Source organism: Nerophis ophidion, linkage group LG18 (assembly GCF_033978795.1).
Source record: "Nerophis ophidion isolate RoL-2023_Sa linkage group LG18, RoL_Noph_v1.0, whole genome shotgun sequence".
In the NCBI taxonomy this organism is placed as follows: Eukaryota; Metazoa; Chordata; class Actinopteri; order Syngnathiformes; family Syngnathidae; genus Nerophis; species Nerophis ophidion.
In genome coordinates, this window is record NC_084628.1 from 5,231,655 (window position 1) to 5,256,810 (window position 25,156).

The window sequence follows — 25,156 nt, forward strand, 5'->3', positions numbered from 1 at the left end:
AAGGTTCTCATAGTCATCATTGTCACCGATGTCCCACTGGGTGTGAGTTTTCCTTGCCCTTATGTGGGCCTACCGAGGATGTCGTGGTGGTTTGTGCAGCCCTTTGAGACACTAGTGATTTAGGGCTATATAAGTAAACATTGATTGATTGATTGATTGTTACTATAGTTACAGTGACAGTATTGGTCATACAAATGCTGATAGTTAACATTTTCAACATCATTGCACGTTTACACTTTTTTTAAAATTAAAACCACATAAAACACAGGATAGTGGTGTAACAATATAAATTACATGTTTATTATTTTCTTATTCCCTTTTAATTACGTACAATATTTTGAGGAACATAAAGTAAAGTACCAATGATTGTCACACACACACACTAGGTGTGGCGAAATAATTCTCTGCATTTGACCCATCACCCTTAATCACCCCCTGGGAGGTGAGGGGAGCAGTGAGCAGCAGTGGTGGCCGCGCCCGGGAATCATTTTTGGTGATTTAACCCCCAATTCCAACCTTTCATGCTGAGTGCCGAGCAGGGAGGTAATAGGTTCCATTTTTATAGTCTTTGGTATGACTCTGCCTGGTCATAGTGCAAAATACTAAACATACCGGTAATCAAGAACTACTTTTGGCTTCGATTTAAAACGTTTAGTTTTTGCGCTTTAAGTCCTCCTGTGTGCAGGAAATTTTTTCCTCAATTTTTGAACAAAAAAAACCAAAAACAATCTTGTGACAATAGAAAAATATAAGCATATTGATAGTATAGTACAGGGGTCAGTAACCCGCGGCTCTTTGATCACTCTAATGTGGCTAAGCTGCATAACTGATTATCCCGAGAGAGTTCCGGAGTTTAATGCCTCTCCCAGAAATCACCGGGGGCCAACATTCTCCGATTTTCACCTAGTCGATTATATTGAGGGCGTGTCCTGATGGCAATGCCTTTAAGGTCCTCTAAAACTTTTACACAATGCTATCTGCGTGCCAGCTGGTCACATGTAGTATGCAGCCTCTGTTGAAAGATTAAAGTGCCTCCACGGCATAGTTGGTCAACAGTCATACAGGTTACACTGAGAGTTGTGATATAAACAACTTTAACACGCTTACTAAAATGCGCCACACTGCGAACCCACACCAAACAAGAATGACAACGGAGAACATCCGCATTGTAACACAACAAAACACGGACCCAGAATCCCATGCATCTCTAACTATTCCGCGCTACGTTATACACCCCCGCTAACACCAAAACCCAACCCCGCCCACCTCAACCGACGCACGGAGGGCGGGGGGGGGTTAATCTAAAACTCGCGGGCCGCACTAACTTTACATTTTCATATTAAGTTGCGTGTCTGAGACCCCGGGTAAATACATAGCACCAAGCAAAAAAAAAAACTGTATGCAGTGTTAGTTCATTTTAAATTTCAAAAGAGTTTTGTGGCTCCCATTGTTTTCATTTATTTTGTGAAACGGGTCAAAATGGCTCTTTGGGTGGTAAAGGTTGCCGACCCCTGGTATAGTATATCGTTACTGTCAATGTTTGTGTCAATCTGCCTGTCCCTGTTTACATTCAAGAGCTCCATATTAGCTGTTGGCATGACTTTTTGTATCCTACGGTGTTTAGTTTAGCATGCTTAGCTATTCCTCGTCCTCCAGTGATAATACTACATAATGTACTTATGTAATGAAAACTATGCGGTCGTTTGTATTGGAAATGGCAATAATAATAGATTTTATTTGTAAAAAAAGCACTTTACGTTGAGCAAGCCACCTCAAAGTGCCGCAGTGTACAAAAATGGTAATAATAATCAATCAATGTTTATTTATATAGCCCCAAATCACAAATGTCTCAAAGGACTGCACAAATCATTACGACTACAACATCCTCGGAAGAACCCACAAAAGGGCAAGGAAAACTCACACCCAGTGGGCAGGGAGAATTCACATCCAGTGGGACGCCAGTGACAATGCTGACTATGAGAAACCTTGGAGAGGACCTCAGATGTGGGCAACCCCCCCCCCCTCTAGGGGACCGAAAGCAATGGATGTCGAGCGGGTCTAACATGATACTGTGAAAGTTCAATCCATAGTGGCTCCAACACAGCCGCGAGAGTTCAGTTCAAAGCGGACCCAAGACAGCAGCGAGAGTCCCGTCCACAGGAAACCATCTCAAGCGGAGGCGGATCAGCAGCGTATAGATGTCCCCAACCGATACAGGCGAGCGGTCCATCCTGGGTCTCGACTCTGGACAGCCAGTACTTCATCCATGGTCATCGGACCGGACCCCCTCCACAAGGTAGGGGGGGACATAGGGGAAAAAAGAAAAGAAGCGACAGATCAACTGGTCTAAAAAGGAGGTCTATTTAAAGGCTAGAGTATACAGATGAGTTTTAAGGTGAGACTTAAATGCTTCTACTGAGGTGGCATCTCGAACTGTTACCGGGAGGGCATTCCAGAGTACTGGAGCCCGAACGGAAAACGCTCTATAGCCCGCAGACTTTTTTTGGGCTCTAGGAATCACTAATAAGCCGGAGTCTTTTGAACGCAGATTTCTTGCCGGGACATATGGTACAATACAATCGGCAAGATAGGATGGAGCTAGACCGTGTAGTATTTTATACGTAAGTAGTAAAACCTTAAAGTCACATCTTAAGTGCACTGGAAGCCAGTGCAGGTGAGCCAGTACAGGTATATATGTATGTATATATGTATATAAAGGTATATACAGTATATGTATGTATATATGTATATAAAGGTATATACAGTACAGGTGTAATGTGATCAAACTTTCTTGTTCTTGTCAAAAGTCTAGCAGCCGCATTTTGTACCAACTGTAATCTTTTAATGCTAGACATGGGGAGACCCGAAAATAATACGTTACAGTAATCGAGGCGAGACGTAACAAACGCATGGATAATGATCTCAGCGTCTTTAGTGGACAAAATGGAGCGAATTTTAGCGATATTACGGAGATGAAAGAAGGCCGTTTTAGTAACGCTTTTAATGTGTGACTCAAAGGAGAGAGTTGGGTCGAAGATAATACCCAGATTTTTTAATAATAATAAAAAGATAATACAAGTAAATAAAATATAAAACTAGAAACTTCCCAATAGCTAGAACCAGCATGAGCAACAGCGGAGGATGCATGTGCATGTACGAGCCAGTCTGGACAGAGAAAAATAACATAGCGGACTCACGCAAAGTTCTCCCTGCCAAAACTTTACCATATACGGAGATATCAGCAGATGTCGCAAATTGGGCAAATTCCTAACGGGTCAGTTGGAGGACGTATGCAGGATGGCAAGATTGAGTTTTACTTCAAAGTTGTTTTATTTGTATTTATTCTCCGGCAAATACATGCATCCGAATAACCGCAGCTGTTGCCCTTGATTTAAAAAAAAGTACATTTTGTAGTGTTAGTGTTTAGGTCAGACATTGCACAATCTCCATTCCTGTAGTTTTTATTTGCTGATTTTCAAAGTTTACTGCAACAGGACACGTGTTTTATGTTGTCGTTATGTTGGCACTCTCCCTGAAGGCCGTAATCTGTGCAGGGCCTCCCTTCCGTGTGAGCGTGTGTCAACTCACTGACCTGGATTCATAGCGTAGGACAAAGCGATTAGCCTTCCCCATCATAAGCTCTTGCTTTGTGCAGTTTTTTTTTTTTTACCCTCTTGCTTAAGCATCAATTTTCTATTTTGGGCTATTTTAGATTAGATTAGATTAGATAGTACTTTATTTATTCCGTCAGGAGAGTTCCTTCAGGAAAATTACAATTTTCAGCACAATCCCATTCAAGATCATCCATCCATCCATCCATCATCTTCCGCTTATCCGAGGTCGGGTCGCGGGGGCAGCAGCCTAAGCAGGGAAACCCAGACTTCCCTCTCCCCAGCCACTTCGTCTAGCTCTTCCCGGGGGATCCCGAGGCGTTCCCAGGCCAGCCGGGAGACATAGTCTTCCCAACGTGTCCTGGGTCTTCCCCGTGGCCTCCTACCGGTTGGACGTGCCCTAAACACCTCCCTAGGGAGGCGTTCGGGTGGCATCCTGACCAGATGCCCGAACCACCTCATCTGGCTCCTCTCGATGTGGAGGAGCAGCGGCTTTACTTTGAATTCCTCCCGGATGGCAGAGCTTCTCACCCTATCTCTAAGGGAGAGAAAACTCATTTCGGCCGCTTGTACCCGGGATCTTATCCTTTCGGTCATGACCCAAAGCTCATGACCATAGGTGAGGATGGGAACGTAGATCGACCGGTAAATTGAGAGCTTTGCCTTCCGGCTCAGCTCCTTCTTCACCACAACGGATCGGTACAACGTCCGCATTACTGAAGACGCCGCACCGATCCGGCTGTCGATCTCACAATCCACTCTTCCCCCACTCGTGAACAAGACTCCTAGGTACTTGAACTCCTCCACTTGGGGCAGGGTCTCCTCCCCAACCCGGAGATGGCATTCCACCCTTTTCCGGGCGAGAACCATGGACTCGGACTTGGAGGTGCTGATTCTCATTCCGGTCGCTTCACACTCGGCTGCGAACCGATCCAGCGAGAGCTGAAGATCTCGGCCAGATGAAGCCAACAGGACCACATCGTCTGCAAAAAGCAGAGACCTAATCCCGCGCCCACCAAACCGGAACCCCTCAATGCTTTGACTGCGCCTAGAAATTCTGTCCATAAAAGTTATGAACAGAATCGGTGACAAAGGACAGCCTTGGCGGAGTCCAACCCTCACTGGAAATGTGTCCGACTTACTGCCAGCAATGCGGACCAAGCTCTGGCACTGATCATACAGGGAGCGGACCGCCACAATAAGACAGTCCGATACCCCATACTCTCTGAGCACTCCCCACAGGACTTCCCGAGGGACACGGTCGAATGCCTTCTCCAAGTCCACAAAGCACATGTAGACTGGTTGGGCAAACTCCCATGCACCCTCAAGAACCCTGCCGAGAGTATAGAGCTGGTCCACAGTTCCACGACCATTCAAGATCAGACAAACATTACAGGGAGACAGAACAGGATCGCTGACGGGTCTGCCGGCTTCCAGCGCCCCTTACAAAAAAAGATGAGATACAGGTAAACAAGGGGGGGGAGAGAAAAAAATAGAAGATTAAAATAAAATAAAAAAAATGGGTCTTAGCCTGGGCCCTGGAGAGGAGGTGCAGACTGAGGCCAAGGGGAAAAAACAACAACTCATAGCCATAGTACACATCCCTCTTCCATATTTTGGACGGCGTCACCGGATGGTTTAAGGTTTGTTTACGTTTGAACAGATTATGGCGTTTTAAAGCGTTTCAGGTCCAAGTGCAGCAGGGGCTGATGGACAAATCTGGGGGAGTTTATCCAGTTTTAAAACATGAATTACATGTGCGCTCTCATAGCTGGGTTAAGTTGTTTTAGTCATGATGAAATTTGGCTTGAAACACCGAGAAGCAGGTCACTGGTGTCATCTGTTAAAAGTTTTGCCAACACCAGTGTTTGTGTACGGGTGTGCACCTTTACCCAGAAGGGACGGCGTGGCGCAGTGGGAGAGTGGCCGTGCGCAACCTGAGGGTCCCTGGTTCAAATCCCACCTAGTACCAACCTCGTCACGTCCGTTGTGTCCTGAGCAAGACACTTCACCCTTGCTCCTGATGGGTGCTGGTTGGCGCCTTGCATGGCAGCTCCCTCCATCAGTGTGTGAATGTGTGTGTGAATGGGTAAATGTGGAAGTAGTGTCAAAGCGCTTTGAGTACCTTGAAGGTAGAAAAGCGCTATACAAGTACAACCCATTTATCATTTAAGTACATTGTAGTGCTCTCCGTGGTGCTGAAAGTGCAGATCAGGCAGTGGAGCGGCCTATGAGAGCCACTGACATGGATTCCAATGGCAGGATGCATTGGACTTAGGGGTGTAACGGTACACAAAAATTTCGGTTCGGTACGTACTTCGGTTTAGAGGTCACGGTTCGGTTCATTTTCGGTGCTGTAAGAAAACAATAAAATATAAATTTTTGGGTTATTTACCAAATTTGTACTTATCATTTTAACAATTCTGCCCACGTTAATCCACATTAAACTGCCTCAAATTGTTGCTCAGATTAAATAAAATGACAAAACTTTTCTTCTACATATAAAAAGTGCAAGTCAACGCATCATGCTTAATTTGTTACAGCATTTGGGTAGCCTGTAGTTGATTTTTATTATGTAAATGTTACATTTGTATCAACATGTGATAGCAGGGACCCTGCCATTCAACGCTTTTCTGTCCGTGAAACACACACACACACACACACCACAAAATGAGCTAACTTTACGCTAAAAGCTCATTAGCCTTCACCTCAAGCCAGAAAGGCGAGCGAGCTGAGCTGCAGTTTAAGTTTCTAGAAGGTCAACGGGCTCATAGTGATGTTACTAGTAGTTGACTGGGTGGTGTTTATTATCATTTGGGGAGAGTACGCTGCCTTTTGCTCACCTGCTAAACACCTATCCGCTCGACGCTGAAGCGTTTACTACATGCGCTCTGAATACGCTTTGCTGATTGGCTGTTAGCGCTATTTATGTAGCCAATCAAATGGTTGTGTGGGTGGGACAATGCTGGGTGCTGAGACAGAGGCAGAAGAAGCAAAGCAGCTTGTTAAGACTTTAGCTTAGAAACTTGTTCGGTACATCCCCGTACCGAAGCAGTTCAATACAAATACACGTACCGTTACACCCTTAATTGGACTTGACCTAAATTACAATATTTGAACGCAAAATACCTTCTCCAATTTAGCAGGTTTTGGCGGAGGAGCGTTGCCACTCGATTGCCAGCTTCCTATTCAGTAGGGGTGTAACCGTACACCATAAGTAGAGATGTCCAATAATTGCTTTCTTGCCGATATCTGATATACTGATATTGTCCACCTCTTCATAATTACCGATACTGGGGACAGGTGGACGGGCGGGGAAGAACAGTTTAATTTGGCCTGTCGCCACCATCACGTCTCCATCTCATCGCTGCCTGGGAGGCAATAGACTACAGACTGTAGTGAAGTAGGCCGGCTTTGTCGCGTGAAGAAGCCTACAACATTGGTTGTTTTTTCCCTATGCTTTTGTGTGGGTTCACAATGTGGCGCATATTAGCCGGAGTGTTAAACTTGTTTATATCACAACCGTCAGTGTACTCTGCGTCACCCAGTATGCCTTGCAATCTCATACATGTGCCGATAGAAGCAGCAAAATGCATGTGTCCGGTCGGCACGCAAATAGCATTCCGTGAATGGCGGGCGCGATGACGTTCAAGAGGACGTTAAGAGTAATATCATCACGACACGCCCTTAATATTGTGGTCCGAGTGAAAATTGGAGAACGTTGACTCCGGGTGATGTCCGGGAGAAGCATTGAATTCCGGAATCTCCCCGCAACAATTTGGGGGGGTCGGCGATTGTGCAGCTGAGCCGCATCAGAGTTGCCAAAGAGCCGCGGGTTGCCGACCCCTGACCTAAGGATTCACAGCCAAATCTTATTGATTGAGGAGACTGAAACTGAAGTGTTTAAAGGCCACTTTTCCAACCGGATATCTGGTCGCATCGGTTTATCGTTAACCTTAATACGTACAAATACATTACACCCTTTTATAACTTACGTACATATCCCACAATCTCATGCCTTCCCCTGCACCTGAACCTCCATAAAGTACCTGAGCTTGTTGTCTGCCAGTAGCATCCAAACACCGGCTTACCCGAACAAGTCTCTGGTGTTCTGTTAACAATATCTTGTTCTGCTTGACACCACCGCAGACCCGGGGAGGTTCCACTCCCCCGGTAGTGCGATTACTGGCTGGATTTACTTTGTGTGTGGCAAATGTGCAAAAAGGAGATTATATGGGTTCTACACTCTGCGTCTGGCATACAAAATTCATCACTGTCGGTAGTATGGCAGGAATTATAAAGGGTAGATTAGTGTGTGATTAGTGTGAAGAATGGACAAAGCAAAAAAAGAAACTAGGATGAGGCAAGGCTTGTATTAATTGTTTGAGACAGCTAGAAAGCAACTCTAGAACTGTTGTGGAATATAGGACAAGCAGGAGAAGTCCAAAAGATGAATTTCAACAGCACATGCAGAACAAAGTGGGGTCCAAATCATCATCCAGTGGCAATGATTGAGCGTTTTGTATTAGACAGCCATGCTATGCTGTATGGAACAGATGTCCTTTATACCAAAACATTCATTCACATTTTTGCTATCAAGATCTGTGTGTTTCTTATCGCCGGTTATTAATGATACCCATTGAAGGTGAGGAATAATACTGCCCAAAATGGCATAATACGGAGTTTTTCAAGTGTGTAAGCCACCAGCACCTTATTTTCTCCCGGGGACATTGGGAATTAAGGAGATAGCGCTAATCCAGTCATTGTTGACACAATCCAGGGAAAAAAGTATTAAGCATCATGGTCTGAGGCAGGGGTAGGGAACCTATGGCTCTAGAGCCAGATGTGGCTCTTTTGATGACTGCATCTGGCTCTCAGATAAATCTTAACTGACATTGCGATAATTATGAATAATTTCGCTGGCCAGCTCTAATGTTAATTTGATATTGCCTCAAGGGCCAAGTGAAATTACACGGGGGCCAGAGTTTGACACCCATGCTCTAGATAAACTTCAGGTCTAGATTTTGATATAAAGTTATTATTTGCATTATGTTTTATGCCCTTTTTGTCAAAACCATGTTTTTCTGTCGCAAAAAAACAAAACATGTAAAATCGTCGCTAAAAATATTTAAAAATGTGTTGCTTTGAATCTCAAGATCAACTTGAATGAATGGTTTATTGAATGAATGAATGAATGGTTTATTTTGAGCCATGCAAACAAAACAAGAGAATGACATAAAATACAAAAGAAACATATCAATACATTATTTTTACACCCACGTTGAAAACATTACATGTGACTAATCTTTTGTAGATGTCAAAATTCGCTCAAAAGGGAGTGGGAAGAAGTACACTTATTAGGTCCCACCCCCATACATATACAATATATATTTACAATATATAATACAATAATATATGTAATATAATTCAGTTCAGTGGTTGCTGCGTAGATGCTATATATTATCTATATGTAATACATTTAAATTCACACACACTTACATATGTACACACACATATATACACACACATACATACAATTTACATATATATATTTATATATATATACATACACATATATATACATACATATACATATATACATACATACACACATAATCACATACATACACAAATGCATATACCCAAAATACACATATATCCATCATACACACACACACACACACACATATAAATACTATACATATAATAGTATATATAATACACACTTTTGTCTAAACATTATTAACAGTTTATGGTGCCTATGGGAACAAGCTTTAATTTTGACTGTGATATTAGTGGTAACATTCTCTTGCATTTAAATCCATCCATCCGTTTTCTACCGCACCTGTTCAAGAAGTCGCATTAATGGTAAAAAGTATTGTATGTCACGATGGGGGGGGTCGCAGCTTGCTGCAGGGTCGTTCCTCCAGGAAGGCAGACGGACTACTCGGGCATTTAGGTAAAAACATGATTTAATTTAAACTAAAAAAAGATACAAACAAAAATCGCTCACAGTTGAGGCACAACTTGGGCTAAGGAACAAAGCTAACGCATAAACAGACTATGAACATAAATCAAACAAAACTTAACTTGGCCAGGCATGAAGCATGAAACTATGGCAAGGCATGAAACAAGTCAGCACAGGGCGACTGACTGGCAAAGACGAGCTTAAATACTGCCTCTGATTAGTGCTCGGGAAGCAGGTGAGCGGGCATTTTGTCAGGTGGACAAAATGAGTAACCAAGGAAACCAGACAAGGGAGTGGAAAAAAACAGGAACTTAAAGAGTCCAAAGGACAAACAAAGACATGATCAACATTATTGGTTAGCTTCAGAATAACAATGCTATTAAAAAGAATAAGAGACTTATTATACACTAAAAATGTTGGTCTTACTTAAAAATGCACGCATTTAGTTGTATTCAGTGTTAAAAAATATGATATGGCTCTCACGGAAATATATTTTGCTTTCATGGCTTTCTCAGCCAAAAAGGTTCCCGACCCCTGGTCTGAGGGAAGGGATTCTCTGGTTCTGGCGCCTTATTGCAGTGAAACTTGTAACCAAATAATAACATTGCTGTATGTATACTTTTAACCCAGCAGATTTGCTCACATTTTCAGTAGAGTCATAATAAATTAATAAAAGAACCAAACTTCATGAATGTTTTTTGTGACCAACAAGTATGTGCTCCAATCACAAAAAACAAGAGTTGTAGAAATGATTGGAAACTCAAGACAGCCATGACATTATGTTCTTTACAAGTGTATGTCAACTTTTGACCACGACTGCACATCACCAAGCGGGCCAACGCTGTTCTGTTCACTCTATTAGAGCAGTCTTGCGGAAAAAATGTCCGCACATTTTAATCGAATCATCGAAACAACAAAATACAATTTTTTTCTAATCCAATTAATGGATTTCATAGATGAATTATGGCAGCTTTTTATTGTTTTATGCCTTTCAGTTCAGGGATGAGAATTCGACATTTCTTTAATTGATTCAACTGAGAAAATATACATAAGTTAATGTTGTATACTGTATATTTAATTAATGTATGTACTTGTTCGTCTTGTGTTGACTTAGACAGACTTTAATGATCCACAAGGGAAATTTGTTCCACACAGTAGCTCAGTTACAAAAGTGTGTGTATATATGTGTGTGTACATATGTATATATGTAAGTGTGTGTGAATTTAAATGTATTATATATAGATAATATATAGCATCTATGCAGCAACCATTGAATTGAATTATATTATATATATTATTGTATTATATATTGTAAATACATATTTTCATATGTATAGGGGTGGGACCTAATAAGTTTACTTCTTCCCACTCCCTTTTGAGCCAATCTTGACATCTACAAAAGATTAGTCACATGTAGTGTTTCTAATGTAGGTGTAAAAATAATGTATTGATATGTTTCTTTTGTATTTTATATTTTGTAAGGATGGAAAGGACAATGCATGTAAAAAATAGACAAAAAATGTACTGTAGTAGCAACATAAAATATAACATATATTTAATATTTACATAATATATGTTCAGTATATGATATAAACTGATATATTATTTAGTTTTTAGGGCTGGGCAATAGGGCTTTTTTACAAATATCTCGATATTTTTAGACCATGTCACGATACACCATATATATCTCGATATTTTGCCTTAGCCTTGAATGAACACTTGATACATATAATCACAGCAGTATGAGGATTCTACGTGTCTACATTAAAACATTCTTCTTCATACTGCATTGATATATGCTCATTTTAAACTTTCATGCAGAGAGGATAATAACAACAAAGTCCAATTTATTAAACAGTTATTAAGCAGTGGCACAAACATTCATGACTTTTCCAAAACAGAAAGTGCAAGATTTTCAGAGACATTTTAAAACAAGCCGTTAGTGCACTTTTGTGCATGATGTCACTACGATGACATATCAAAATAACACAAAATTAAAATCACTTTTTGTACAGAACGCCACTACAATAGTTTAACACAAAGTGCATTTTTGTGCATGATGTCACACAAGATATTTCGATAAGTGTCAAATAAAAAATGAGCTGCATAATAGGAAATCAAATCGCTATGTGGTAGGTTCCTGTGGACGTTATCTCCTTATGTTGTTCACTGTTTTTTTCATACGGTGTTGATGTGGTAATGGTTGCCTCTGCATTTTGTTGGTGTGGCACCGAATGTGCGGAGTAAGCACTCTTCATTGTCTAGCAGGTGACTTTTCAAATGATGCTACATATTAGCACTAATGCTCCTTTTTGTAGCAACGCTTTTGCCCCACACTTGACAAATCACTGTTGTCTGTTCGACATATTCCCGCTTGAAGCCAAACCACTGCCAGATGATGGAGATAGATAGTACTTTATTGATTCCTTCAGGAGAGTTCCTTCAGGGAAATTAAAATTCCAGCAGCAGTGTACAGAGTTGAGATCAATTTAAAGAAAAAAGTAAAAAGTAAATAATGGGGGTTTAAAAGGAAACAAAATAGAGAAATATTACAAAAAGAATAAAAACAATGGGAATAGAAATATAACAGTAAAATAAGAATATAACAAGACAAAGTAGGCAGTAGTGACCATGTTATGAAAACGTATTGCACTGTTATTGTTTTGCATCCCGTGTCACCCTAGTACCCCCCGCCCCCCGCCCCAGAGAGGAGTTGTACAGTCTAATGGCGTGTGGGACAAAGGAGTTTTTGAGTCTATTAGTCCTGCACTTGGGATGAAGCAGTCTAGCACTGAACAGGCTCCTCTGGCTGCTGATAACACTATGCAGAGGGTGACTGGCATCATCCAGGATGCTCACTAGTTTGTCCACAGTCCTCTTCTCTGCCACCCTCACCAGTGAGTCCAGTTTCATTCCCATTGTAGAAGCGGCCCGCCTGATCAGTTTCTCAATCAATCAATCAATCAATCAATGTTTATTTATATAGCCCCAAATCACAAATGTCTCAAAGGACTGCACAAATCATTACGACTACAACATCCTCGGAAGAACCCACAAAAGGGCAAGGAAAACTCACACCCAATGGGCAGGGAGAATTCACATTCAGTGGGACGCCAGCGACAATGCTGACTATGAGAAACCTTGGAGAGGACCTCAGATGTGGGCAACCCCCCCCCTCTAGGGGACCGAAAGCAATGGATGTCGAGCGGGTCCAACATGATACTGTGAAAGTTCAATCCATAGTGGCTCCAAGACAGCAGCGAGAGTCCCGTCCACAGGAAACCATCTGAAGCGGATCAGCAGCGTAGAGATGTCCCCAACCGATACAGGCGAGCGGTCCATCCTGGGTCCCGACGAGCGGTCCATCCTGGGTCTCGACTCTGGACAGTCAGTACTTCATCCATGGTCATCGGACCGGACCCCCTCCACAAGGGAGGGGGGGACATAGGAGAAAGAAAAGAAGCGGCAGATCAACTGGTCTAAAAAGGAGGTCTACTTAAAGGCTAGAGTATACAAATGAGTTTTAAGATGAGACTTAAATGCTTCTACTGAGGTAGCATCTCGAACTGTTACCGGGAGGGCATTCCAGAGTACTGGAGCCCGAACGGAAAACGCTCTATAGCCCGCAGACTTTTTTTGAGCTCTAGGAATCACTAATAAGCCGGAGTCTTTTGAACGCAGATTTCTTGCCGGGACATACGGTACAATACAATCGGCAAGATAGGCTGGAGCTAGACCGTGTAGTATTTTATACGTAAGTAATAAAACCTTAAAGTCACATCTTAAGTGCACAGGAAGCCAGTGCAGGTGAGCCAGTACAGGCGTAATATGATCAAACTTTCTTGTTCTTGTCAAAAGTCTAGCAGCCGCATTTTGTACCAACTGTAATCTTTTAATGCTAGACATGGGGAGACCCGAAAATAATACGTTACAGTAATCGAGACGAGACGTAACAAACGCATGGATAATGATCTCGGCGTCTCCAGTGGACAAAATGGAGCGAATTTTAGCGATATTACGGAGATGAAAGAAGGCCGTTTTAGTAACGCTTTTAATGTGTGACTCAAAGGAGAGAGCTGGGTCGAAGATAATACCCAGATTTTTTACAGAGTCACCTTGTTTTATTATTTGGTTGTCAAATGTTAAAGTTGTATTATTAAATAGAGGTCGGTGTCTAGCAGGACCGATAATCAGCATTTCCGTTTTTTTGGCATTAAGTTGCAAAAAGTTAGCGGACATCCATTGTTTAATTTCATTAAGACACGCTTCCAACTGACTACAGTCCGGCATGTTGGTCAGCTTTAGGGGCATGTAGAGTTGGGTGTCATCAGCATAACAGTGAAAGCTAATACCGTATTTGCGTATGACGTCACCTAGCGGCAGCATGTAGATGCTGAAGAGTACAGGGCCAAGGACCGAACCCTGGGGAACTCCACACGTTACCTTAACATAGTCCGAGGTCACACTGTTATAGGAGACGCACTGCATCCTATCAGTAAGATAAGAGTTAAACCATGACAGGGCTGAGTCTGACATACCAATTCGTATTTTGATACGCTCTAATAAAATATTATGATCGACGGTATCGAAAGCAGCGCTAAGATCGAGGAGCAGCAACATAGATGACGCATCAGAGTCCATCGTTAGCAATAGATCATTAGTCAATTTTGCGAGGGCTGTCTCAGTCGAGTGATTTGCCCTGAAACCGGATTGAAAGGTTTCACATAGATTGTTAAACGCTAAGTGCTCATTTAGCTGCTCCGCAACAATTTTTTCGAGGATTTTCGAAATAAAGGGAAGGTGAGACACCGGTCGGTAGTTTACCATGAGGTCAGGATCGAGGTTAGGTCTTTTAAGGAGAGGATGAATAACCGCTTTTTTGAATGCAACGGGAACAGTGCCCGAGGAAAGTGATAAGTTTATAATATTTAGCACTGATGGACCTAATAATACAAAAAGCTCCTTGATAAGTTTCCCAGGAAGTGGGTCAAGTAAACATGTTGTTTGTTTTATTCCATTTACACGTTGTAACAATCCTTCTAATGTTATTTCATCAAAACGAGAGAAACTATTTTGGATATTTGCAGTATCCGCCGTATATACAATCGTATCTGTGTTACTATAACCCCGTTGTAGCTGGGACGCATTGTCTTTAATCTCCTTTCTAATAAGTTCAATTTTCTTATTAAAGAACTTCATAAAGTCATCTGCCGAATGGGTGGAGCTACTGGAAGGAGTCCCTTGTTGGGTTAGCGATGCTACAGTACTAAACAAAAATTTTGGATCGTTTTTATTAATGCGGATGAGATTTGAGTAATAATTAGTTTTAGCTAAGGTAAGCATGCGTTTATAAGTTATTAAACTATCACTCCATGCTTGATGGTGCACCTCAAGTTTAGTCGTGCGCCATTTGCGTTCCAGCTTTCTACATAATAATTTCTGAGCTCTAGTTTCTTCAGTAAACCATGGCGTACGCCTATTTGGAGCCTTTTTTAACTTCAGCGGTGCTATACTATCAATGGTTTCGCGCAGGGCGTTGTTAAAGTTGTTAGTGAGGTTATCAATAGAGCCCACATACTTTGGGAACGGTGCCATTACCGAGGGCAGTAGGTCCGCAAGAGTCGTCGTTGTGGCAGCATTAATGTTGCGGCTGCTATAGCAGTTATTATTCTTATTAGCTTGCCGAACATGAGTCTGAACTTCGAATTTTATAAGGTAATGATCGGACATTACTTTAGTATACGGGAGTATCATAACTTTGGAGACGGTGATACCTCTGACAAGCACTAGGTCTATCGTATTGCCGCTGCGATGCGTCGGTTCATTTATTATTTGTGTAAGACCACAGCTATCAATTATAGTCTGGAGCGCCACGCACGGTGGGTCCAATGGGGTATTCATATGGATATTAAAGTCCCCCATTATAATTATATTATCGGCGTGCGTCACTAGATCAGCAACAAACTCTGAGAATTCACTAATAAAGTCCGAATAGGGCCCTGGGGGGCGGTAGATAACGGCCAGGCACAGAGGCAGAGGTGTGGCAGACTTCATAGAAAGCACCTCAAACGATTTATATTTATTATTTAAGTTAGGACTAAAGTTAAAGTTTTCGTTGTATATCAGTGCGACACCCCCTCCCCTTTTGAGGTGACGGGCAATATGCGCATTCGTATAGTTAGGAGGGGATGCCTCATTTATCGCAAAAAACTCGTCTGGTTTAAGCCAGGTTTCGCTAAGACCGATGACGTTAAGGTTGTTGTCTCTAATGACCTCATTGACTAATAACGTTTTGGGAGACAAAGATCTGATGTTTAGAAAGCCCATATTATAGGTAGTGGGCTGTTTTAAGGAGTTGTTGATGAAATTATCCGTCGTAGCAATATTAATAATGTTACGTTTATTATGCGCAGTGTACTTAAAATAATTACGACCATATCTAGGAATTGATATGACGGGAATTTTCAGATTGTCTACTTGGCGCTGCGATAAACTGAACGCATCATAATTTGCCACCTCAGTAGAGCGCATGTCTAACTCTGACGTAGTCATAGACACAGTAGAAAAAACATTTTGTGAGTTGTGTATTATTCTACGAAAATTGCTATGTGTACAGGGATCATCCAGCCTGGCGCTGGCTAGTTCTAACTTAACTGACTCCATACCCAGGCTAGCAGGCTCTGTAATTGCCTGTGACCGGGCTTGCTCTAGTGCAGTTAGTCAAATGTGGCTCAATGCGAAGTCTATGTTCCGAGACAAGAGGATAGCGCCTTCCTGGTTAGGGTGAAGGCCGTCTCTCCTCAGCAAGCCAGGTTTGCCCCAGAAAGAGGGCCAATTATCAATAAACGTAAATCCCTGTTGTCTGCAGAAGCTATCCAGCCACCTGTTAAGAGAGACTAATCTGCTATATCTCTCATCATTGCCTCTCCCAGGCAGGGGGCCAGAGACAATTACTCGATGCCTGGACATCTTTCTGGCGAGATTACAAGCCCTGGCTATGTTTCTCTTTGTAATCTCTGATTGTCTCATCCTAACGTCATTGGAGCCAACGTGTATTACTATATTCGCATAACTAGTGGTGCGGTTAGCCTGCCGTACGTGTTTACTAGACCTGTTGCGAGTTAGCTCCCTAAGATTAGCTTCAATGTCAGGTGCTCTGCCCCCGGGAATACACTTAATTGTGGCTGGTTTGCTAAGCTTTATGTTTCGGGTGATGGAGTCCCCTATGACTAAAGTGTGGTGCCCGGTAGACTGGGGTGTAGGACTAGCTAAAGGGCTAAATCTATTATGCGTCTCAACCGGTACACCGTAGCTTGTAGGCCGCTTAGGGCTGCTACAAGCTGGGCTAGTTAGCTCGCTACAGCTAACGCTAGCAGATGTGTCCGCAACATCTAAAGTTACGAAATTACACTGCTCTAACTGGCGGACACGGCTCTCTAGCAAAGCCAACCTATCCATGAGTAAAGTGCACGAAGCGCAGGAAGCCATACTCACAGAAACTTTCTCAAGTCTGGAGCTGTCCTTCCTAGATGTACTGCCCTCCCAGCACACTACCATGTAGAACAGCACACTGGCAACCACAGACTGGTAGTACATCCACAGGAGTTTTCTACAAATGTTGAAGGAGTGCAGTCTCCTGAGGAAGTACAGCCTGCTCTGTCCTTTCTTGTATTGGTGGTCCGTGTTAACAGTCCAGTCCAGCTTATTGTCCACCCAAACCCCGAGGTACTTGAATGAGTCCACGGTCTGTACCTCAACTCCCTCGATCACAATAGGTTGTGACCGTGGACTCGACCTCCCAAAGTCAATGACCAGCTCCTTGGTCTTTGATGAATTGATCTGATGGACCCCCTGCTGTTTTTCTTGGGAATTAATTATTCCTTCATTTGTTACCAGATTCGCACCTACTTTCTCTCGTATCACCACTCGCACCACAGCTAATGTTACCCATGCTGCTAGCTATTTGCTCCGCGAGGGCGTATACGTATGTGACGTATGTAAGAAGGTGCGCTTGTTTCATGTCTCTGTGAGAAGGAGAGACAACAAAGAGTGGGAAGAGCCTGTAGTGTAATGCCCGCAGCTAAAAGCAACTGCGTGAGAACGTATACACGAATATCATGATACAGTCATTTTCTATATCGCACAGAGACAAACCTGTGATATATCGAGTATATTCAGTATATCGCCCAGCCCTAGATGTTTATATCATGTATATCAGTGGTCCCCAACCTTTTTGTAGCTATTTATTTTTGTCATGAAAAAGGGAGTTTTTTGGGGGGGTTGGTGCACCGACCCGTTTTAGTTTTTAAATACATAAAAACACCACATACATTTATTTTTTTGCATCAAAGCTTTTTGACTTTGTCAGGAACCTCTTTGTCGACAAAATAAAACATTTGAATTTTTTTCACTAAATTATAAAATGCTCTGGTAGAAATTATGCCCTTGGTGTTGTTAGGGTCGGTTTCGACCCAGTTCTAAAAATAAGATGATAAAGCAATGATAAGAGCCAAAACTGAACACACTGACAGCCAGCTCCTCTCCCAATCATGTGAGCTTTAGTGGATTCTCATTTTACCTTGTTATCCTGTACAAAAACAAACAAAAGACGGACACTAAAAGTGTCACTTTTTGCCACTCTGATTTTGTTTTTTATTAGTTTTGGAACTAGTAATCTATTTCTCTTGGTTTCATTTGCTTGATTGGTTGTTTGATGTTGGATTTCTGTTGCTGAAAAAAATACTTTTTAGCCTTTTTCTTGAAGTAAATATATATGGGTCGAAATTGACCCGTAACACCATAGATGTTACTATAGTTAAAATTCTTAAAATGAAAAAACAAATAAAACACATTTATTTAAAAGATGTGTTCTAATACCCCTTAGTAATAGTTAGGTAACACAACAACCTTTTTTTTATTTATATGATTCTCTTGAGGTTCGTTTTACCATTTTTAAAAATTGAAATTGAGGGGTATACTGACAAAAAAAAGGCCCAATGGCCCAAACCAAAAATATTAAAACCAATATTTTCAAGGATAAGGAAGCCTAACGAGGTAACCAAGAGATGAGAAACAAATTGGATGATAGATAATTGTTTTTAGTGTATTTTACAGCTGATTTAAGACATGGGTCAAAACCGACCCGTTAACATAAGAGATGGTAACAGAAAGCTAACACAAGAGGAAGGTTAAGTTGATTTAATAAAAAAAAAAAAAATTATAAAAAATTCTTCTGCGACCCGGTGGTTGGGGACCACTGATGTATACCATATACAGGTATAACCATAGGTAACTGGCAGCACTGTGGTACAGGGGTTAGTGCATGTGCCTCACAATACGAAGGTCCTGAGTTCAATCCCGGGCTCGGGTTCTTTCTGTGTGAAGTCTGCATGTTCTCCCCGTGAATGCGTGGGTTCCCTCCGGGTACTCCGGCTTCCTCCCACTTCCAAAGACATGCACCTGGGGACAGGGGCGCCGAAAAGGGGGGGTAAAGGAGACAGATTGTAGGGGCCCATGATGGAGGGGGGCCCAGAGAGGCCCCTAATGATGATGAAAATATGTGTTGGGAGTTGGCCCTCTGATGAGGTGGCGACTTGTCCAGGGTGTAGCCCGAATGCAGCTGAGATAGGATCCAGCGTCCCCCGCGACCCCAAAAGGGACAAGCGGTAGAAAAATGGATGGATTGATGGACAATTACCTTGTACAATATTACAGTATATGTAACGGTGTATGATCAGTACCTACAGCTCAGCAGTTGTGCTATAGTAGCGTGGGTCTACAGCATGGGTGTCAAACTCTGGCCCGTGGGCCAAATTTGGCCCGCCGTGTAATTTAATTTGGCCCTTGAGGCAATATCAATTTAACATTCGAGCTGGCCCGCCGGTATTATACTGTAACACGGCAAATTCTCATACTTGCCAACCCTCCCCATTTTCCCGGGAGACTCCCGAAGTTCAGTGCCCCTCCTGAAAATCTCCCGAGCCATCCATTTTCCCCAAATTTCTCCCGATTTACACCCGGACAACAATATTGGGGGCGGGCCTTAAAGGCACTGCCTTTAGCGTCCTCCACAACCTGTCGTCCATGTCCGCATTTCCTCCAGCGTGCTGGCCCAGACACAAGTAAATGCAAGGCATACTTGGTCAACAGCCGAGGGTGGCCGTATAAACAACTTTAACACTGTTACAAATATGCACCACACTGTGAACCCACACCAAACAAAAACGACAAACACATTTCAGGGGAACATCCGAAACACCGTAACACAAGATAAACACAACAGAACAAATAACCATAACCCCTTGCAGCACTAACTCTTCTGGGGTGCAATAATATACACCCCGCCCACCTCAACCCCCCATGCACTTTCTCTTGCCACTTCAAGGCTTGATTGTTTGATTCATTCCTTATTGTTATTTTATTTTCAAATGTATTATTAGCCTGTTGAAAAAGTTTATTTTGATAATTACCTCAGAAGGCAGCAAATACAAAAGAGGCATTGAATTGTTATTTCAATTTTATTTGATATGCCATTGATATTTTTTTATCCATCCATCCATCCATCCATCTTCTTCCGCTTATCTGAGGTCGGGTCGCGGGGGCAACAGCCTAAGCAGGGAAACCCAGACTTCCCTCTCCCCAGCCACTTCGTCTAGCTCTTCCCGGGGGATCCCGAGGCGTTCCCAGGCCAGCCGGGAGACATAGTCTTCCCAACGTGTCCTGGGTCTTCCCCGTGGCCTCCTACCGGTCGGACGTGCCCTAAACACCTCCCTAGGGAGGCGTTCGGGTGGCATCCTGACCAGATGCCCGAACCACCTCATCTGGCTCCTCTCGATGTGGAGGAGCAGCGGCTTTACTTTGAGTTCCTCCCGGATGGCAGAACTTCTCACCCTATCTCTAAGGGAGAGACCTGGAAACTCATTTCGGCCGCTTGTACCCGTGATCTTATCCTTTCGGTCACGACCCAAAGCTCATGACCATAGGTGAGGATGGGAACGTAGATCGCCCGGTAAATTGAGAGCTTTGCCTTCCGGCTCAGCTCCTTCTTCACCACAACGGATCGGTACAACGTCCGCATTACTGAAGACGCCGCACCGATCCGCCTGTCGATCTCACGATCCACTCTTCCCTCACTCGTGAACAAGACTCCTAGGTACTTGAACTCCTCCACTTGGGGCAGGGTCTCCTCCCCAACCCGGAGATGGCATTCCACCCTTTTCCGGGCGAGAACCATGGACTCGGACTTGGAGGTGCTGATTCTCATTCCGGTCGCTTCACACTCGGCTGCAAACCGATCCAGCGAGAGCTGAAGATCCCGGTCAGAGGAAGCCATCAGGACCACATCATCTGCAAAAAGCAGAGACCTAATCCTGCGGTCACCAAACCGGAACCCCTCAACACCTTGACTGCGCCTAGAAATTCTGTCCATAAAAGTTATGAACAGAATCGGTGACAAAGGACAGCCTTGGCGGAGTCCAACCCTCACTGGAAATGTGTCCGACTTACTGCCGGCAATGCGGACCAAGCTCTGACACTGATCATACAGGGAACAGACCGCCACAATAAGACAGTCCGATACCCCATACTCTCTGAGCACTCCCCACAGGACTTCCCGAGGGACACGGTCGAATGCCTTCTCCAAGTCCACAAAGCACATGTAGACTGGTTGGGCAAACTCCCATGCACCCTCAAGAATCCTGCCGAGAGTATAGAGCTGGTCCACAGTTCCACGACCAGGACGAAAACCACACTGTTCCTCCTGAATCCGAGGTTCGACTATCCGGCGTAGCCTCCTCTCCAGTAGACCTGAATAAACCTTACCGGGAAGGCTATTTTTTTATTATTATTATTATTTGAAACTTGATTTTGCATGTCACTATCAAGTTATATAAGCCTTGCTTGTTCAATATTCAATGCAAAACTTGTTAGGGTCCCTATTAAAAGGTTCATTTGTCCAACCTTGGCCCGCGACTTTGTTCAGTTTTAAATTTTGGCCCACTCTGTATCTGAGTTTGACACCCCTGGTCTACAGTATGCAGAGGAACTTTTCTGTTGTTGTCGTCTTGATGTTCTTCGTATTGCAAACTACCTGAGTTTGAATCAGCTGCACCTCTGCTTGCTGCATCCAAGTATGCACTCCATCCATCCATCCATCTATTTTCTACCGCTTATTCCTTTTTCGGGGTGGCGGGGGGCGCTGGCGCCTATCTCAGCTACAATCGGGCGGAAGGCGGGGTACACCCTGGACAAGTCTCCACCTCATCGCAGGGCCAACACAGATAGACAGACAACATTCACACTCACATTCACACACTAGGGCCAATTTAGTGTTGCCAATCAACCTATCCCCAGGTGCATGTCTTTGGAAGTGGGAGGAAGCCGGAGTACCCGGAGGGAACCCACGCAGTCACGGGGAGAACATGCAAACTCCACACAGAAAGATCCCGAGCCTGGATTTGAACCCAGGTTGCAAGACCTTCGTATTGTGAGGCAGATGCACTAACCCCTCTGCCACCGTTTCCATATAAGTTGGGAAATTGTTTTAAATGTAAATATAAACGGAATACAATGATTTGCAAATACTTTTCAACCCATATTCAGTTGAATGCACTACAAAGACAACATATTTGATGTTCAAACTCATAAACTTATTTTTTTTTTTTGGGCAAATAATAATGAACTTAGAATTTCATGGCTGCAACACGTGCCAAAGTAGTTGGGAAAGGGCATGTTCACCACTGTGTTACTGCCCATGATACGCGGTATATATCTCGATATTTTGCCTTAGCCTTGAATGAACACTTGATGCATATACCGAGCCTGGATTTGAACCCAGGACTGCAGGAACTTCGTATTGTGAGGCAGACGCACTAACCCCTCTGCCACCGTGAAGCCCAGTATGCACTCCATTCTGCTTATATTTTTCTTTCTTGATGCGGCGTAACTTCACCACCACCACACACAATATTGACACTGTCAATCAAATTGAGCGTTAAAAGGCAACTTTATTGACTCTTGTATGCATTTATCACCTGTCCCTAATGCTCTGACCATTAGGCATTTTTCATGTTTCTATAACAATCCGTCTCACCCTACAAGTCATCCACGTGTCTTTTTTTTTCCCTCTCTTCCAAACAGCCAACAGTGAGGATGTCGTCTCTACGCGACTGTACTTTGTGAACGCATCCCTGCAGCGGGTGACCTTCTCCAGCTCGGTGGGGGTGTCCCTGCCCTGCCCCGCGGGCGGCGCCCCCCATGCCGTCCTGCGCTGGTACCTGGCTGCCGGAGACGACATTTACGACGTACCCCACATCCGCCACGTGCACGCCAACGGCACTCTCCAGCTCTACCCCTTCTCTCCGTCTGCCTACAACAGCATCATTCACGACAACGAGTACTTCTGCACCGCCGAAAACCAGGCGGGGAAAATCCGAAGCCCCAGCATTCACATCAAATCAGGTGAGGGTGGACGCATGCATTTTTTCACAGGTTCTAATGGAGGACTTTTTTTTACGTATGCCTTCAATGCCAGCTAAGCCCACTTGGTAACCATTGTCATGGCCCACACACGTTTGTCAATTAGGGCAACAATCAGCTATCAATTACTCAAGTTTCAGGCAAAATTTACATATCTTTCCTTCCCAATGCTGAAAATCGGTTTTAACAAACCCCGTTTCCATATGAGTTGGGAAATTGTGTTAGATGTAAATATAAACGGAATACATCCATCCATTTTCTACCACTTATTCCCTTTTTGGGGTCGCCGGGGGCGCTGGCGCCTATCTCAGCTACAATCGGGCGGAAGGCGGGGTACACCCTGGACAAGTCGCCACCTCATCAGAGGGCCAACACAGATAGACAGACAACATTCACACTCACATTCACACACTAGGGCCAATTTAGTGTTGCCAATCAACCTATCCCCAGGTGCATGTCTTTGGAAGTGGGAGGAAGCCGGAGTACCCGGAGGGAACCCACGCATTCACGGGGAGAACATGCAAACTCCACACAGAAAGATCCCGAGCCTGGATTTGAACCCAGGACTGCAGGACCTTCGTATTGTGAGGCAGACGCACTAACCCCTCTGCCACCGTGAAGCCCAAACGGAATACAATGATTTGCAAATCCTTTTCAACCCAATTGAATGCACTGCAAAGACAAGATATTTGATGTTCAAACTCATGTGGTGATATCCTTTAGAGCAGGGGTCAGGAACCTTTTTGGCTGAGAGAGGCATACAAGCCAAAAAGTATTTCCGTGAGAGCCATATAATATTTTTTTTAAGGCTGAATACAAGTAAATGCGTGCATTTTTAAGTAAGACCAACATTTTGGGAGTATAATAAGTCTTGTATTTTTTTTAATAACATTGTTATTCTGATGTTATTAAAAAAAAAAAAAAAGGAATACAAGACTTATTATACTCCCAAAATGTTGGTCTTACTTAAAAATGCACGCATTTACTTGTATTCAGCCTTAAAAAAAATATAACATTGTTATTCTGAGGGCTTCACGGTGGCAGAGGGGTTAGTGCGTCTGCCTCACAATACGAAGGTCCTGCAGTCCTGGGTTCAAATCCAGGCTCGGGATCTTTCTGTGTGGAGTTTGCATGTTCTCCCCGTGACTGCGTGGGTTCCCTCCGGGTACTCCGGCTTCCTCCCACTTCCAAAGGCATGCACCTGGGGATAGGTTGATTGGCAACACTAAATTGGCCCTAGTGTGTGAATGTTGTCTGTCTATCTGTGTTGGCCCTGCGATGAGGTGGCGACTTGTCCAGGGTGTACCCCGCCTTCCGCCCGATTGTAGCTGAGATAGGCGCCAGCGCCACCCGCGACCCCAAAAGGGAACAAGCGGTAGAAAATGGATGGATGGATGGATTGTTATTCTGTAGCTAACCAACAATAAATACAAATCTTCTTTCCATCAATGCGACTTCTTGAACCGGTGCGGTAGAAACCAGATGGATGGATTAAAATGCATGAGAATGTTTTATATTTTGAATGTTATTTTTGACACTGTGATTACCAGCGGAATTATTCCTTACTTATCATGTTAAGCAATGTCAGCTAATATTTATCTGAGAGCCAGATGCAGTCATCAAAAGAGCCACATCTGGCTCTAGAGCCATAGGTTCCCTACCCCTGCTTTAGAGATTGATGTCGGTTTTTGATACAGTGCTGTCTGAGGGATCGAAGGTCACGGTCATTCAATGTTGGTTTCCGGCCATGCCGCTTACGTGGAGGGATTTCTCCAGATTCTCTGAACCTTTTGGTGATATTATGGAGCGTAGATGTTGAAATCCCTAAATTTCTTGCAATTGCACTTTGAGAAACGTTGTTCTTAAACTGTTTGATTATTTGCCACGCAGTTGTGGACAAAGGGGTGTACCTTTTTTGGGAAGCTGTTTTTATACCCAATCATGGCACCCACCTGTTCCCAATTAGCCTGCACACCTGTGGGATGTTCCACATAAGTGTTTGATGAGCATTCCTCAACTTTATCAGTATTTATTGCAACCTTTCCCAACTTCTTTGTCACGTGTTGCTGGCATCAAATTCTAAAGTTAATGATTATTTGCA

The 25,156-nt window shown here is 43.5% G+C and overlaps 1 protein-coding gene across 3 annotated transcripts in view; it reads left to right on the forward strand.

Moving 5' to 3' along the window:
• dscaml1 (Down syndrome cell adhesion molecule like 1) overlaps positions 1-25,156 on the forward strand; it is a 426,233-nt gene that overhangs the window by 28,295 nt on the left and 372,782 nt on the right. For all 3 annotated transcript variants that reach the window (XR_009802713.1, XM_061878592.1, XM_061878593.1), the window contains exon 2: positions 22,717-23,037. Coding sequence is in view for 2 of the 3 variants with exons in the window: in XM_061878592.1 (XP_061734576.1) it covers positions 22,717-23,037 (321 nt within the window). In the remaining variant the exon portion in view is untranslated. The remainder of the gene's footprint in view (positions 1-22,716; positions 23,038-25,156) is intronic.